Genomic DNA, 16,490 nt, shown 5'->3' with positions numbered 1-16,490 from the left:
GCAGGATAGCAGTCCCTGAAGAAGGGAAAGATGCAATGAGAGCTGATATGGGGATTCCTCCCTTGAGTTTCTCTAATCTTTGGAAATGGGAGATCAGTTAGGGTACGTGGAAGACACTGACTCTTATCTATATGAAAGTTAGATCTTCAGTGGAACTGAGTATCTTCTAAGTGTGACTATTAAACAATTTGACTGTCCACCTAACCAACACTTTAGACTTGTTCAACTCCATGAGAGTTTGTTTGGCCCTTCAGGTGGTTACTTTGGGAAACCATCTTACTATTCTACTCCATCACCATGCCCGAGTGGTGTTTTGGCTAATCTTCTTTAGAGCATGTTGCTCAACTTTTATTGGTGTTGTCAAATTTCTAGTTAGAATGTATACCCTGGTTCAGCAGGATTAAAACATCCATGGGGCTGGGCTGATGAAGTGGTAATTATTACAAGGCATGTCATGCAAGCATGAGGACATGAGTTCAGTCCCGACAACCTATGTCAAAAAGTTGGGAATGGTGCCACACAGTTGGAACCCTGGCACTAGGGAATCAGTGGGATGCCAGTGGCTCCCTAGCATTCCTAGTCAGCCTAGCATTATTGGAGAGCTCAAAATCAAGGTGGCTGGTGCCTGAGGAATGACATGTGAGGTGGACCTTTTTGGCCTCTACATGCATACACAGGACCTTATGAACACTCTCCCACTACCATCACCACAACATACACAAAAGCTCTTGTTGAAGCTTATTTTTGTGACGCCACTGGACGTATGGAATGGCAAGAGGAAGTGTGATATAGTGACATTGGTCAACTGGCTCTGAGAAAAATCTCCAAAGAGGGACCACCCACATCTGTTGGAGTGAATGTTAGAATTCTTGGGAAAGTCATAGTCACATGGTTGGGGAAGAGAAGGAAATCTTGTAGAACACAATAGCACAGTCTTATACTCCTGTAATTAGGACACCTCCAACCAGTGAAGCTAAACAGCTTCAGCTGCGGACCTACTATGATCAGACTCAACAAAGTCCCATGCGGGCTTACTCTGAAGGATTATGGAGTCTAGAGAGGCAGTATCTGCAGTCACTCCTTCAACTGCCTAGAGTGGAATTTAAGTTTTTATTCTACTTCTCACACTGTTTGAACACACAGCGAACTAAGCGGCCTCAGCTTTGGACATACAGGCCTATGAAAAGATTTTTCAGTCAGATAATCCCATTTCATTGCTGCAATTATGACGAGAAAGGCTCCAAGTTAATTATAAAAAAAGTATTTTTGGAGTTGGGCTTATGAATTTTCTGGATTCTTCCTGAGCCAACCCCTTATAAAAAAACAAAAACTTTGATTATGATTTTTCCCCCTCTTAGATGTAAGCAGACTCCATTTATATTATAAGTTCATGGTAAAGACCAGAAGTTCCACCTGTGGAGAGGTCCCATCTTACTTCTATGAAATGAGACTCTCCAACTCTTTGAGGTCAGGATGAGCATGTAAAGAGCTGATACATGTATGTTTCTAGAACATTCCTGGTACTGTGTAAGCCCGATCTATTATTAATTTTAAGAAACCACCTCAAGTGTCCCTTTGGATTAGTATTTTGCTGAGTTCTGAAAGTCATGTGTGTTTAACTGACATCATAGCAACTGAGATCCCAATTATTAAGATGGCAGGAGTGGACATATGGTACCCCAGGAAGGCTCATGTCCCTTAGGCAGCTTGGCCTCTTGACTGAGCTTGGGTGAGATTCAGCTCTCACCTAGACCTTGGGTCACTGTTCACATGACCAGAATATTCAGGCAGAATCCCCTCAGTGTGGGGACAAAGACTTCAGCCCACTCGCAAGGCCACAAAGGTATTGCAACTTACTCTCTCCTGCACCTCCACCCTTCCCGGCGTCTGTGTTTTCAGAGGGCTCTCAGTAACAGGGCAATAGTAAGGGGTTAGGAGTGGAGCCACACTTCCACCTAGAGAAGATTATCAAGGTATTGGGTGTGTTGGGAATCTGGAATGTGGTGCAACCTGCAGTTTCCCATCTAAGGATATCTTGTGAAATAGAACATCTGACCAAGAATGAGGTTTCCAGAGATGAGATCGAGCAGCCAGCTTACAATAGACATGAAGGATCCCTTCTGTGGGCAGATGGACTAAACTTGTAGGTGTTCAGTGGACTCTTGCTCATTGGTGAATCCCTTGTGTTGAGGAGAAACTAGATATGGATCTGGAAATGAGGTTGACACACATTTCCTGCATCTTGACAAGGAATGAAAAAGGCTCTTCCATCTGGAAAAGAGGCTAGGCAGCCTCTGGCTGGGGACTGCTCCAGAAGTCCTAGGAGGCCCCAAGGCTGAGGGCCCTCCCCATGGGCAGGTTGTTGGGCAAATGCCCCAGGACCATTGCTGGCTGCCATTGCGTTTTGGCATTCACGGACTCTGAAGGATCTGCATACTCTAACTGATCTTACTCCTGCATAATCTTTTCTTTTTCTCCTGCTTTGCTGCCTGTTTCTTTTTTTGTTATCAGAGGAAGAAGAAATGCTCGAACCAGGAACCAGGTATTTACTAGACAGGCCCACGAACCCCATGCAACTAGTAGATCCAGTGTCATCTAGAGCAGGCCCACATTCCCAGATGCAGCATCAGCAGGTGGGGGGGGGTGTGGCAGAGCCAAGAGCCTAGCAACTTACTAGCCATCTGGAGAAGCTAGTGATTGAATACAGCCCTTTTAAAAGAAAGGTTTTTGTTGTTGTTGTTCCTTAACGGTACTCATGGTGTGACCTGAAGTAACAACAAGGTCACCCAGGTTTAGAACCCTGAAAGAAAATTGACTCTTGTCCAACACTAGGGACCGTAGACTAACCTACAAAGGTATAACTGAATAGCCTTTCATTTTCTAGGCACGACTATTTAAATTGCATCCAATTCAGCCTTTTTGATTGAGGTTAGCCACCAGGTGGCTGATGATTTTGGGAACTTGTTGACCATCTTCTAGAGTTCTCCATGTACGATGCTTACTATTAAGCAAAATATGTACCTGGATATTTAAGTTGAGATGTCATGAATAAGATTCACTTTCCCTTTTTAGAGCCCCACGGGGCTTGTAAGAGCCAGCCCTGCTTCACCCACAGTGTGTTCTCAGTTCTGACATGAGATACCACAGAAATAGGGAGAGGCATTGATCCTGCCTCTTGGCCCCCAAGTCCTGGGAAAAGATGCTGAGTTGGGCAAAGTGGAGCTGGGAAGAGGCAGGTCATCCTTCAAGGTCAGACTCCAGCTACCTCCACACACTGGCTTCCATCTCTCCTGCCCCCAGTGTGCCTGTCAAGCTGAGCTCAGTTCCTTGCCAGCTGGGTAAGAAGAGAGAGCATTTCTTTGAATTTATCCTAGCTATGCCTTCTTCTACACTTAACCGAAGGCTATGTGGTAACCATTCTTGGAGACTAGAGTTAGCAATTCCTTGCTTGTTTTCCTACTAATCACATGGTACTAATATGGCTTGACTTGATCATTGTGTTTGCAATGTCTTTGCCTAGATTAGGTGCCAAGTCTGATAAATCTCACATTTTTTCTTTCTTAAGGATTCAGGACAAGCTATACCACTTGTAGTTGAGAGCTGTATCCGATTCATCAATTTATATGGTAAGTACCATCTCAGCTCAGTGTGTTCAGTTCATTGTGGAACAGGACTGGGCTGCTCTGGGAGAAAATGATGTTGTCAGTCATCTTGGACGACTTCCTGTCCATGCTCTGCTTCTGGGGGTGAAAATGCTCCAGGGAATGGCTTTTATTCCAACCACTATGTTTGAAGTCTGCATGTGTGTATCCAGGGTGAGGGAAGGAAGGTTGTGAGAGAGCCCTGGGGCTTCAGGTCACTGGGGAGCAGCTTATAGGATGGACAGAAGGACTGTTCTAGCTCCGTCCTCACTTGAGTCAATCAGGTTGGTAGTCTACTCTCCATGAAGAAAATGATTTTGGGAATTTGTTAACCATGATGTTATCGGAAGGCAACTTACTCATACATCTCCATTTTGGCTGTGGATGCAGGAGTGATGGAGGCAAGAACCGTGACAGCCCTCCAGGGTTTACGTTCTCAGAGGAACAAGGAAATCAACAGAAAAAGAACGTTAGTCATCCTTTAGCATCTTTAGAGATTAGATCCAGGGTTACTGCAGACCCCCATATCTGCAGACTCTAAAGTCCATTGTATAAAATGCTGTGGCCTTTACATTTAACCCATGCAATCTTCCCATAGACATCAAGCCACCTAGAGAGCCAAATAGCACCAACTCCTGTGTAAATAATCATACTATTTGGGGACTAGTGAAAAATAATCTATGCATGTCTAATACATATGCAACCTTTTCTTGAATATTTTCAAGCTGCCGTTAGTTGAGTCACTGAATGTAGTAGCTCATGGATCTAGTAGACTATAATGTAATTTTTCATAGTGACACTGCCATGAAACTAATTAAAAGGAGGGTAGATGGGGACCTTTGTAGGTAGGCTGCTTGACTAAACTGGGAAAGAGCCCCGAGCAAAGCAGTCCTGCAGCTTGGTGGGGAGAGTGCGGAATGGCAGGTGGAAGGAAGGACAGTACGTTAAGGACAGTGATCCAGAGGGCTGGGAGAAGACTATGAGTAAAAATTAACAAAGCCACATGCATAGTATATGTCCTGCCACCACAGCATTAGGGAGACTGAGGCAGAAGGATCACCAAGGGTTGGAGGCTGGCTTGGGCTACGTAGTAAGTTCAAGGTCAGCCTGGGCACATGAGTCACAACTTAAATATCCAGGTGCAGACCTTGTTTAACAGTGAGCACAACAAATGGAGACGGTCTAGAAGCCGCAGGTGTCAGCTGGCCATCTAGTGGCTAGTCTCAGGGGAAAGGTTTAAATAAGCAGCCAAAACCAACAACCAAAGAGTTGAACTGTATTTATTGAGCACATAGGATGTTCACACCAAATGTCCACTCAACCCTGACTTTTAAGGGTAAACAAGAAACTGTAGAATGAAAAATTGTTTTACCCAAACAATGGAGGCGGAGAAAGGTGCCCCGTGTCTGCAGTAAATTTCGTGTGAGAGAGGTAGGCCCTCTGATTCCTGTCATCGTGTAGGTGGCAGTTAGGTCAGAGACTCCTCTTTGTTAACACCTCATAGAATATTAAAAAAACAAACCAAACCTGGTTGCTCTTTAATAACTAAGCCCAAGCTCTTTCTTTTTTCTTTCTTGGAAAGGGATCTTATTCAGTAGCCCAGGCTGTCCTTGAACTCTTCGAAATCCTCTTGCCTCAATTTCAGCCTTGCAAATGCTGAGATTATCATATGAGGAATTCTGCCCAGCTAATCAGTTTACTTTTGGTGCTAGGGACCTAGCCCAGGGCTTAGTGTCCACAAGACAAAGCACTCTACCGCTGAGCTATGCCTCCAACTCTCTGACTCCCTGACTCCTCAGTTCCAGGCTAGGATGGACTCTGAAATTTAGGTTTTCTGAAGAGTAGAACTTACCCCAGTGGGAGGGAAGTAATAGTGTGGATAGCATTTGCCTCAGGCCCAGGAGAAAGTTCACAGACACGCGACTCTGCATGTAGCTGAGCATTTGGGCCAGCTGTAGATCATTGTCAAGGCCAGTTTGGGGTTTCAGCTAGGAGCCTGTTACCAGGAATGACTGTTCTAAAAGATGGAAGGTGAAAGAGATAAGCATGGGAAAGAATCACCCATATTTCTAGTAACTGCGTGAACTCAAGGTCTTATTTACAAGGTGTTCTATACATTTACTGTTTGCTTGTATTGTTATCATTTTTTTTTTTTAGGACTCCAGCAGCAGGGGATCTTCAGAGTTCCAGGGTCTCAAGTTGAAGTCAATGATATCAAGAATTCCTTTGAGAGAGGTGAGTGCAGACCGACCATCTCAAGCTTGTGAGAAGGAGAAGCCAGAGCTAACACCGGTCTCAGTAGCACACAGGGGTCCTGGATCCACAGTGGCTTTCAAGAGCTGTGTGCTCACACTCTTCTTAACTTTGCATTCCATGACATCCTGATGGTAGCTGAAAATCAGCCAGACTGGGAGTGTTTATATCACCGAAATTGGCAAACTCCAAGATCTTTTTAACAGTTCTCTTCTAAGCATCCAATTCTTCTCCCTTGACCTAGTGGATGAGCATTCCTACTCCCACTTCTAAATACGAACATTAAGTGCTGATGTAACACACACGTGAAAAGTTCCACACTTGACTTCATGTGACAGACACAGGCAAGACGAAGCTAGTTACTCGAATGATATCGTTTCAATTCCCCTTCAGGTTGTGTGTGACTCCTATAGACTTCTATGTAGACACTTGATCTTACTTCTAAGATACCAAAATTCTAAAATCACAAAGCTTCTGGCCCCACAATTATTGATAAACCATCTCAGCCAGAGAAAAAGTCAATTTTTTTGCCTGGCACATGGTAGGTGAAATATTATTTGATGAAATAATTAAATATAAAATATTATTTGATGAAATAATTCAGAAATTCACAGTTAACATTCCAATAAATAAAACCAGTATTAAAATAATCAGGAACAGCTGCCCTGGTGTGCACGCCTATAATCCTAGCACTCCAGGAGGCAGAAGCAGTCAGATCTCTGTGAGTTCAGGGTCAGCCTGGTCTACAAAGCAAGTCCAGGACAGCCAAGGCTACACAGAGAAACCCTGTCTTGAAAAAAACAAAATAAAACAGAAAACAGCAACCACACACACACACACATACACACACACACACGCACGCACAACAAGCAACAAGTAATCAGGAACTATGGTAAGGGCTTTGAAGCAAACAGAGTTGGGGTGGGGGCATGGTTCTCCATTTACTTTCCAATAAGGCAAAAATCCTCCCAATGGACTCGAAGTGTTTAATATTTATATTGCTTGCTTATTTATTTATTCTGAAATAGTGTCTAGGCTAGCCTTAAACTCTTGTCAATAGTCCTGCCTCTGCTTTCCAGCTGCTGAGATTACCCGTGTGAGAGACCATGTCTGACTTTTCACACAGTGTGTGTTTATAAAATTGGGTCAGTATTACCCGTATGTACAGATATACATACACAGTTGTGTGTGTGCATAATGTGTGTGTGTATGTGGTTGTGTTTGTGTTTGTGTGTGTGTGTGTGTGTGTGTGTGTATGTGTGTGCGCGTGCTCGTGCAAAGCTCCTGTGCCTGTGGAGGCCAGACGTGTCATCCCTCAGGTGCTGCCCACCTTGAGTTTTGAGTCAGGGTATCTCTCACTCATCTAGACCTCACCAAGTAGAGTTAGGGCTGACTGGCCAGCAAGCCCCAGTGATCTGACAGCCCCTACCTGCTCCACTTTGCTTGACCAGCTTTTGGTTGTTTTGTCTTGTTTTTTGTGTGTGTTGTACTTTTTTTTTTTTTTTTGACCACTTTTATTTTTACACAGATGAATTTGGGAAATCAAACTTAAATCTTTATGCATGGCAATTACTTTATCAACTGAGCAATCTCCCCAGCCTGCTTTTAGTTACACTTGAGATAGAGTCTCATGTAGCCCAGGTTATTCTCCAATTCACTACATAGACAAGGCAGATCTTGAACCCCAGGATCCAGGTTGGGGACCAGATCCGCTCATTGCTTATCAGACATACACAGATGTTCTGGCTGTTAGTGCAAACTTCTGGCAACACCTCTAGGAAGGCCTTAGATTATTCTGTGCTTCCTTTCACATCCCCTTGGGAAAATTCCCAGTAATAGACCAGTTTAGCAGCCCCCAATTAAACTGCAGAGAGCTACTCCTCTGAAACAGCATATTTTCCCATCCACCTGACAAAAACTAAAAAGACTGGCAGTATGCCATGGGCAGAGCTGGAGAATACAGCCTTCTCAAGAAGATGTTGCTGGCAGTACAAAGTGCTGTGGCCCCGAAGAGAGGGCTTTGACTACAGGTGAGAAACAGCCATGCGGCCTAGCGTGCTCACTTCCAGGAACTGAGCTGAGACCTGCTCCACAAATATAAATGCACACATGCGGGGTGTTCACTGTGGCAGTGTTTATCACTGCAAGAGACTGAGAGACGAGGGGTGTAGAGATGGCTCAGTGGTTAAGAGCACTGGCTGCTCTTCCAGATGGACCCGAGTTCAATTCCCAGCAACCACATGGCAGTTCACAACTGTCTGTAACTCTAGTTCCAGAGGATCTGGCACCCTCACACAGACATTGGGGCAAAACACCAATGCACATAAAAACAGGTAAGTCTTAAAAAAAAAAAAAAGGATTGAAAGACATCAAATGTGGGGCTAGTGAAATGGCTCAATGGTTAAAGTCTAAGTCTAAGTCTAGTCTAAAGTTTAAGTCTTTCTAAGTCTAATGACCCAAGTTTGATTCCTGGAATCGATATAATAGAGAGAACTGACTTTTGCAAGTTGTTTTCTGACCTCCAGATTGTGCCTCATTATAGACACACAAATAACTAACTAAATAAGTGTAACTTAAAAGTTAATTAATAATTAGATACAGAGGTCAAATGAGGGAAATGTGGCTTCTCTGTGTGATAGGGTTCTTCGCCACCATCAGAAAAAGGAGAAATACTTCTGGGAAATCATTTGGAGGGATTTGTTGCTAAAGTGAAGGAACAAGCTTATGCAGGAGTGAATGACATTTTGTGTAAGAAGAAAGGGTCAGTAAAGAACACAGATAGCTGTTCTCATTCTTAGGGGTCTGGCACAGCCTCAGGAAACACCCTAGAACATAGAAAACCAACAGTGCTCAAGTACAGAGCTAAAAAGTAGCATGTTTATAGATGCCCACACAGAAGGTACATCCACTCATCATCTGCAGAGGACTCACAGTGCTTAAAGCAATGGAAATACCATGTAAGCGGTGGTTAAACTGTTGTTTAGGAGAGAGAGAGAGACAAGTCTACATGGGTTCAGTGCAGACAGAATCTCTCCTTTAGTGTATTCATGTGTTTGCATGTGCATGTGTGTGTTCGTGTGCGTGTGCGTGTGCGTGTGTGTATGTGGAATCCAGAAGTCAACATTGGGTGTCTTCCTTTTTCACCTTGTGGAGCCTCTCACTGAATCTGGAGCTTGCTGATTGGCTAGTCTGGCTGGCCTATGAGCTGTCAGGATCCTTCCATCTGCCAATTCTCCAGTGCTGGGTTACCCACACTGCCACATCTGTCTTTTCATCAGGATGCCAGGCATCAAGCTCAGACGCTCATGCTGTGCAGCAAGCCACTCACTGATCCATCTCCCTATCCCCCAGAGGCAATCATGCCTTTAAAATATTTTCATCAGTGTTTGTTGACTCCAATCTAGGTGCAACTTGTGAGTATGGAGGGCTGAGTATACATGCGTTTGCTCATATGCTGTAGTAGAAACATAGCAGACGATTCAGACTAAAGAAAATGATGATGTGTAAGATATGGTGGGAGAGGGTGAAAATGGGCCTTCTCCCTGAGAAACTAAATCTGGTTTGGGGAGCTGAGGGGATGAGGTCTGAGTTCAGAGGCCCAGCATCCATGTAGAAGCCAGGCACAGGAGCAGGTTTCTGTAATTCCAGTGCTGGGGAGCCCAGACAAATGGCTATCTAGAGCTCACTGGCCAGCCGGGCTAACTGAATCCATGAGCTCCTAGAGTAACAGCTCCTAGAGTAACTAGAGACTGGCCTCACATGGTGGCACATGCTGACCACAGTCACTAGTAGGCAGGCTTACTCGCTAGTGCCAGGACTTTTAGTTTCACTTCACAGGTCTCATTTTTGTTACAAAAAGAGAATACCTCTATGGCATTTAAAAGAAAAAATAATGAGGCTACCACCTGAACCCAGTGTACTGTGTCACTAGTAACAGGACACATGTGGAATTATGTGCCTCTGTATTCTTGTCCAAAATAGTCACCCTGAATCAAGTCATGAGCAAAATGAAAAAGCCACACTATGTGGCAATTCTATGAGACAGAAAGGCCTACATTATCAAACACAAACTTAGCACTCAAAAAACATTGGAGTTTATTTTATACTTACAAAACCAAAGAGGCAGCCATCGACCTGGGCATGCTGGCATATGCCTACACTCTCAGCATTGGGAAGCAGAGGTATTGTCCTGAGCTCCAGGCCATCCAAGGATACATGGAGATCACATCTCAAACACACAAACAAGAGGAGCAACTGTCAACCACCAAATGAACAGTGGGAACTCAGAATAGTGCTTATATTTTGAAAATAAACTTCCACAACAGACATAGTGGGACAGTTGGCAGAGTTTGAACGTGGGCTGTGTACAGTGTTATTTTTAGAAGGATTGTTCTCTTTCTTGGGCTATATAAAGTTATCATTGTTAGCTGAGGATGTCCTGATTCTTAAGAGAAGTGTGTTATGATGTCAGAACTTCTCAAATCTTTGAGCCATGATGTGTATGATAAAGAGAAAACTCAAGGGAAGAGTAATAAAGGGCGGTAGACATTCATATTTAGATGCTTAGCCCTTTTCTGGGTATCTTCTAAGAGATTTAAAACATGCAGAGACTGAGGGTCACAGGTTCTCAGGCTTGTTCCATTCTCTTTTTCTCCTGTCCAGGATGGCCAGCTCACCTCCTCTTCCATCCAAGAACAGAGAGTATCTTCCACTATTGGAGAGATATTAATTCTCTTTCCTCATCAGCCTAAAACATTGTCTCCATACAGGTGAAGACCCCCTCGTGGACGACCAGAATGAGCGAGATATCAATTCAGTTGCTGGTGTTTTAAAACTGTATTTCCGAGGACTGGAAAACCCACTCTTTCCTAAGGAAAGGTTTCAAGATTTGATATCCACTATTAGTAAGTATTTTCCAGGTGGGATGGGCTGTTGCTCCCCAGACTTTATAGAGGCTGAAGTGCTAGCTCTTCATCCTGCCATTCATAGGAGAGGGACACTCCTGTGTCAGAGAGCTTCACGATCCAGCTCTATTGGTGGCACATTAGGCTGATGGGCATGGTGCACTGCCTAGGTACAATAGGAGCTAAGAGAAGAAGCAGAGGGAAACCTGGGGTCACGGAGTAGACCTGGGGGAGGAATGTGAGCAAGGCGTCTAAGAGGAGGGGACACAGGGAAGCCTGGAAGGATTGGGGACAATGGCCCACTTGGATCAGCAAGAAAGAGCATGGTGCAAGAGGTTGGTGCAATTAAGGGTAGTAAGAGATGTGGATTTGAATGTCTTTGAAGGACCCCACAAAGGACGGTATGGATCCAAGGGTTTAGGTATCAGGTCAGCAGACAAGAGAAATGGTGGTAGTTAACTGGATAGGAGATTATTGTCACATTGCTAGCCATGGGAGTACTTTGCTTGATTGATGGAGGAGATTTTGGCAGTCAGGATGTGTCCCAAGAGTGGGACAGTAGAAGAGGAATGCTTAAACTCTTCTGTTTTCTTTCTTTGTCCATTGACTTCCTCAGTGTTTCCCTCCTGATCATCTTTTAAGATCTATGCCAAACTCTAAGCCATGTCTCAAAATCTCAGGTCGCAAAGGCTCCATCCTGTCTGGGCTCCATGGCACAGGCTTAGTTGGTATCATTAGACCAGATCCCCATAATCCAGGTCCTGTGTAGGACAGTGGGCAGACAGAGAGGGCAGTCCCAGCAGGGGTTATGACTGTGCCTGACCAGTGTCACATGGGGAAAGGGTGTCTTCTCTTCTGTCCAGGACTATGCTTATACCATGGAGAAACCCACACACATCAAACTTCTTCCAAATAGAATGGCCGGGTCAGCCTCTGAAGCTTTGTAAATAGAGTCCACCTGTAATTTAGTGCCCCCCCTTACATTTATTGAGCAATAGTGCCCCCCACTTCTGGCTTTTGATTTCTAGAGTTGTAGTTACCCCTAGTTGACTGCAGTCTGGGGGGTTTGAATGGGAACCCCTAAAAATACTGCTTAAAATTTAAACAACCTTTATCTTGTGTGCTGCTATAAGTGGTCTCTGTCTTTATTAATTGTTAGACCTTCCTGTGCCTATTTAATGATGACAAAGATATGTATACATAGAGGAAGTGGTACAGATGGGGCCTCGTGTCCTTGCCTTTCAGCATGTCTTAGAACATGCCCCCACTGTTACATATTTGTGTGTCGTCTCCTACTTATAACAAAGGATTCTCTCATTTTTCATAACAGAGTGATTTACGTTGTTTTTTTAAAATGTCTTTAAGAACTACAATGTAGGTGGGCACACGCCTGTAATCCTAGCACTCAGGGAGGCAGAGGCAGGTAAATCTATGTGAGTTTGAGGCCATCCTGGCCTATAAAGCAAGTCCAAGACAGCCAAGGCTACACAGAGAAGCCCTGTCTCAATAAAACAAAAAAACAAACAAACAAACCCCCAAAACAAAACAAACAGCAACGACAACAAAAAGAACTTCAGTGTAGCTAATAGTCATAGAGTGGGTACCTGGCATTCATGAATGACAGGAAGACGTGGAGGACTTGTAGAGGAGCAGTGGTATGTATTTATGCATAAGAAACTGTCTGAGCTGACTTGGGCAAGACTTCCTCCAGCCAGGTCTGGAAGGTGAGCTATAGGGGCCACCCCATTGAAATTTAAGGCAGACAACATCTATTAGTATGCCCTACACAGTCAGGACATGTGGGTACTGGACGCCAGTGTGGGCTTCAACCTACTATACAGCCCCAAACAATGCCTTTTCAGGAAACAAGAATCCCAGCTTTGGCAGTAGCACCTCATTAGAAGCATGACTGTAGAGAATCTTCAGACTGAGGAGGAACAGTGGCCAGGAGATGAGACAGGCGAGAGTGTTGGTAGCCCTGTCCTGGTGACTGCCAAGGAGAAAGAGGGCTTTTGGAGGCTGGAGTTCTGTGTGGCTTGTTGGCCCTGCACACAGTGTTGGCACCTCACTTTTTATAGTTGTAGGCTGCGGACTCCGTAATGCTGTTCTCTCTTGCCAGGTCACAATACCAGCATTTGACTCCATTGTTCACCTGAGAACAAATCCCAGATGAGATCCTGGGCATGCGCTGAGCTCTCTAGTCATAGGTCATTCAAGAGAAGGCTGTGTTTACACTGCTCTTTTTTCAGAGTGACTATGGTGTGCCAGGCCTCTGCTTTGTCTGATGCCTGTCACATTTTACTAAACCACTGTCCCTGCCTCTGTCATCAGGACTCCATGCTGCCAGTGACAGACGTTGAACCATCTGGGTCCATAAAACTGTATGTCAGTTCCTTTACCAGAAAACTTTAGACCAGGGGTTTGTGTCTCTCTTCTGACTCTCAGGCAGGTTCCTCTTTCTTGGCACTTCCTAGCTACTCCAGATTTTCTGCTACCCAAGTTCCAGGCAGCTCTCTATAGGTTTCCCTACAAGTCCTCAAGACCAGCCAGAAGAGGTTCTGAGGAGGCTAGCCCCCTACTAATTGTTCTGATTGGCTCTGGCCAGGATCTGATATGAATCCCAAGGGAGAGCGGAACCATCTTGACAGGTCCCTGTAGCTGATGGAGGAGGTGGGGCTTGGAGATATCTACTGCCTTGCTTCTAGAGGTGGCATCACCTTGAACCCCCTGTGCCTTACAGAACTGGAGAACCCAGCTGACAGGGTGCACCCGATCCAGCAGATCCTCATCACCCTGCCCCGTGTGGTCATCGTGGTCATGAGATACCTCTTCGCTTTTCTCAATCAGTGAGTACCTGACCTGGGGAGCCCTCTGTGACTGGCCTCCTCTGGGAGGGGTATCCCAAGGCTCTTATGAATGCTGCTGTGGTGAATCGGAATATAGAGACTCCCTGCAGTTGACTAGAGTTCCCACTCTCCCCCACCGCCCTACCAATCAAGAAAGACACCGTGGGGGAGGATTTGCCTTTTGGGTGAACAGCGGGTACCTGTTCTCTCCTAGCCTTTCCCAGTACAGTGATGAGAACATGATGGATCCCTACAACTTGGCCATCTGCTTCGGGCCCACCCTCATGCACATCCCCGATGGGCAGGACCCTGTATCCTGCCAGGCGCATGTCAATGAAGTCATCAAAACCATCATCATCCACCATGAAGCCATCTTCCCCAGCCCGAGGGAGCTAGAGGGACCCGTGTACGAAAAATGCATGGCTGGAGGGGAAGAGTACTGGTAAGGCACCCTTCCTCTTAATATCACCATTAGCACCGTCCTGTTGCTGTTAAGAACCGTCAGAAGGCTTCCAGTTTTCTCATCATACTAGGGGCTATGCACTCTAAGTACTTTTACATGTAAACTTCACAGTACCACGTGAGAGACAGATACATTTGTCAAGATCGTGTAGGCGACAAGGAATAAAACACCTCCAAACAGCCTAAGCCAAGTGAGCATTTGCAGTCTACTTAACGGAAACAGCCAAGGCTGTGTCTTCAGGTGTGGCTGGGTCTGGGGGCTCGGCTGTTGTCAGCCCAAATGGAAAAAGAGCTTCTCTTTCCCAGTTGTTCCTATGGGAAGTTCCCAGTGTTTTTTGTTTGTTTGTTTTTTGTTTTGTTTTGTGGTATTTTTTTTTTTTTGAAGGGGCTCATTTGGGTCTGAGGGGCTCTTATAGTGCGGTGGTTGGCTAGGTAACCTTTTTCTCTCAGAAAGCAGCGGAGTGGGTGTCCCCCAACCCAACCATGAACCTCAAAAGCTGAAAGTGATACCTCCAGTCACTGACCCCTCCTACCCAGGAGCTCTCTCGCCCAGAGCTCTGGTCTTTGAATGTCCCACCTCAGGCAAGAGCACTTAGTTGAAAATCCCTCCTAGCTGGTATGACTCCTTGTATCAGGAGAAATAGGAACTTTTCCAGAACCAAGCCTGGCTTCCTTTTCCAAGCTAAGCCTGAAAGAGTGAGGATGGATACATGTTTAACTGTGTAATGAGTGACTGTATAGACAGCGTCAATATGCCAGATGTCTCGGGCAGGAAACTACAGTGAAAGAAAGTCTTCACATTGGAAAATGATAGAGGAGTTTGGGGTACCACTCAGTGGCAGGGTGTATCCTTACTGCGTAGGAGGCCCAGAATTGGATCCTCTGCACCAAAATAAAACTAAAAGATCAGGGTTGGCACTGGAGTGATGGCTCAGCAGTTAAGAGGATGTGTTGCTCTTACAGAGGATGCTGGCTCAGTTCCCAGCACCCAAGTCTGGCCCCTCACAGCCTGTAACTCGGGGTGAGCTGATGCCTTCGCCTGCCCTCCACGGGCACCTGGACTCAAACACATGTCTTCCTCCACCCTACACATACAAATACATTTTTAAAATGAAGTGAATGTACCTCTGTGAGTTCAAGGCCAGCCTGGTCTACAGAGCGAGTCCAGGATAGCCAAGGCTACACAGGGAAACCCTATCTTGAAAAAAAAAAAAAAGTGAATGTTTTTAAGGTAAATGTTTAAGGAAATGGGTATGTTTACCCTTGACTTAAACATCGCACAATGTGTGCATATGTTAAATGGTCATATGCTACAAATATGTATGCTTTTTATGCTTTTTTATCAGTTACATTTTTAGTTGAAAAGGAAAAGCCAACGGGGGAGGGGGAAGGCAGAGAAGAAAAAGTTAAGCACATCGCTTGAGACCAGCTGAATATTCCTGCTGTCACATTGTGTCCAGCCCTGGCCAGGCCAACACAGCAATATACTCAAGTCCTGCCAGGTGCCTGCAGCGAACTTAGAAATTTCAGTGGGTTTTTTGAAACAGAGTCTCAGGCTGGTCTTGAACTTGTGGTCTTCCTGCCTCAGTAAATGCTGGGATCATAGACTTGATATACCATGCCCAGTAGGGAATTTGAGTTTTGATTAAAGTATTCCTGGATGCTTGAACTGCTTCTGTTCTCTAGATGGATTTGGGCAACTGCTTCAAAGTTGAGCATTCCTCCCCAAGCAGACATGAAGGGCCACAAGGGCGTCTGGTCACATGAAGGGCCCCAAGGGCATCTGGTCACAGTGGAGTCTGTCAGAGAGCTGCAAGACCTGAATACAGCTAGAAATTGCCATTTCCACACAGAGAGAGGCACACAAGCTACACTGTATAACACACACTGCGTTTTATTACTGTATAATACACACTCACCACTTTTACATTTTTCTTAATTTCCCAAGAGACCGGAAAATTACTGATTACCGGGTGATTTTGAAGGCATTCCAAAACCAAAAAGGGAGGCGGGGCTGAAGGTCTCAGTACAGTGGACAAGAGCCATTCATTCATCAGTGCCTCCTCCCCCAACCACTACCCAGTGTCCTCTGGGGACTGGCCCTGCAGGTGTCAGGGATGGAACCTGAGGAGGATTAGCTCCAGTGGGAGGAGTGCTTCCAGGACTAGAAGCAAGCTGTTCTAGAAGGGGCCCCTGAGCCAATCACAGGCCATCAGGAAAGACTTCTCAAAGGAGGTTAAAAAAAAAAAAATCCAAGCCAGCAGCTTAATCTGGGGCCAGCTCCCTGAGGACTGTGCCAAGAAAGCCCTAGGCCTGGAGCAGCAAGTCCGATGAAAGGTGGCTCAGTTTGTTGAGGTGGGGTGTGTGACAGGAGGACAATGCAG

The 16,490-nt window shown here is 45.3% G+C and overlaps 1 protein-coding gene across 3 annotated transcripts in view; it reads left to right on the top strand.

Annotated features, from left to right (window-relative positions):
* Srgap3 (SLIT-ROBO Rho GTPase activating protein 3) overlaps positions 1-16,490 on the top strand; it is a 228,228-nt gene that overhangs the window by 194,306 nt on the left and 17,432 nt on the right. For 2 of the 3 annotated variants that reach the window (XM_060383892.1, XM_060383894.1), the window contains exons 13-17: positions 3,566-3,626; positions 5,799-5,876; positions 10,664-10,798; positions 13,539-13,644; positions 13,859-14,086. In XM_060383892.1, coding sequence (XP_060239875.1) covers positions 3,566-3,626; positions 5,799-5,876; positions 10,664-10,798; positions 13,539-13,644; positions 13,859-14,086 — 608 coding nt within the window. Of the gene's footprint in view, positions 1-2,511; positions 2,543-3,565; positions 3,627-5,798; positions 5,877-10,663; positions 10,799-13,538; positions 13,645-13,858; positions 14,087-16,490 lie in introns of all 3 variants that reach the window. The other variant, XM_060383893.1, reaches the window with a different exon arrangement.

This window comes from Meriones unguiculatus, chromosome 5 (assembly GCF_030254825.1).
Source record: "Meriones unguiculatus strain TT.TT164.6M chromosome 5, Bangor_MerUng_6.1, whole genome shotgun sequence".
NCBI classification, from domain to species: domain Eukaryota; kingdom Metazoa; phylum Chordata; class Mammalia; order Rodentia; family Muridae; genus Meriones; species Meriones unguiculatus.
Note: the sequence above shows the minus strand (reverse complement) of the source record. Positions and strands in the feature narration are given on the sequence as shown.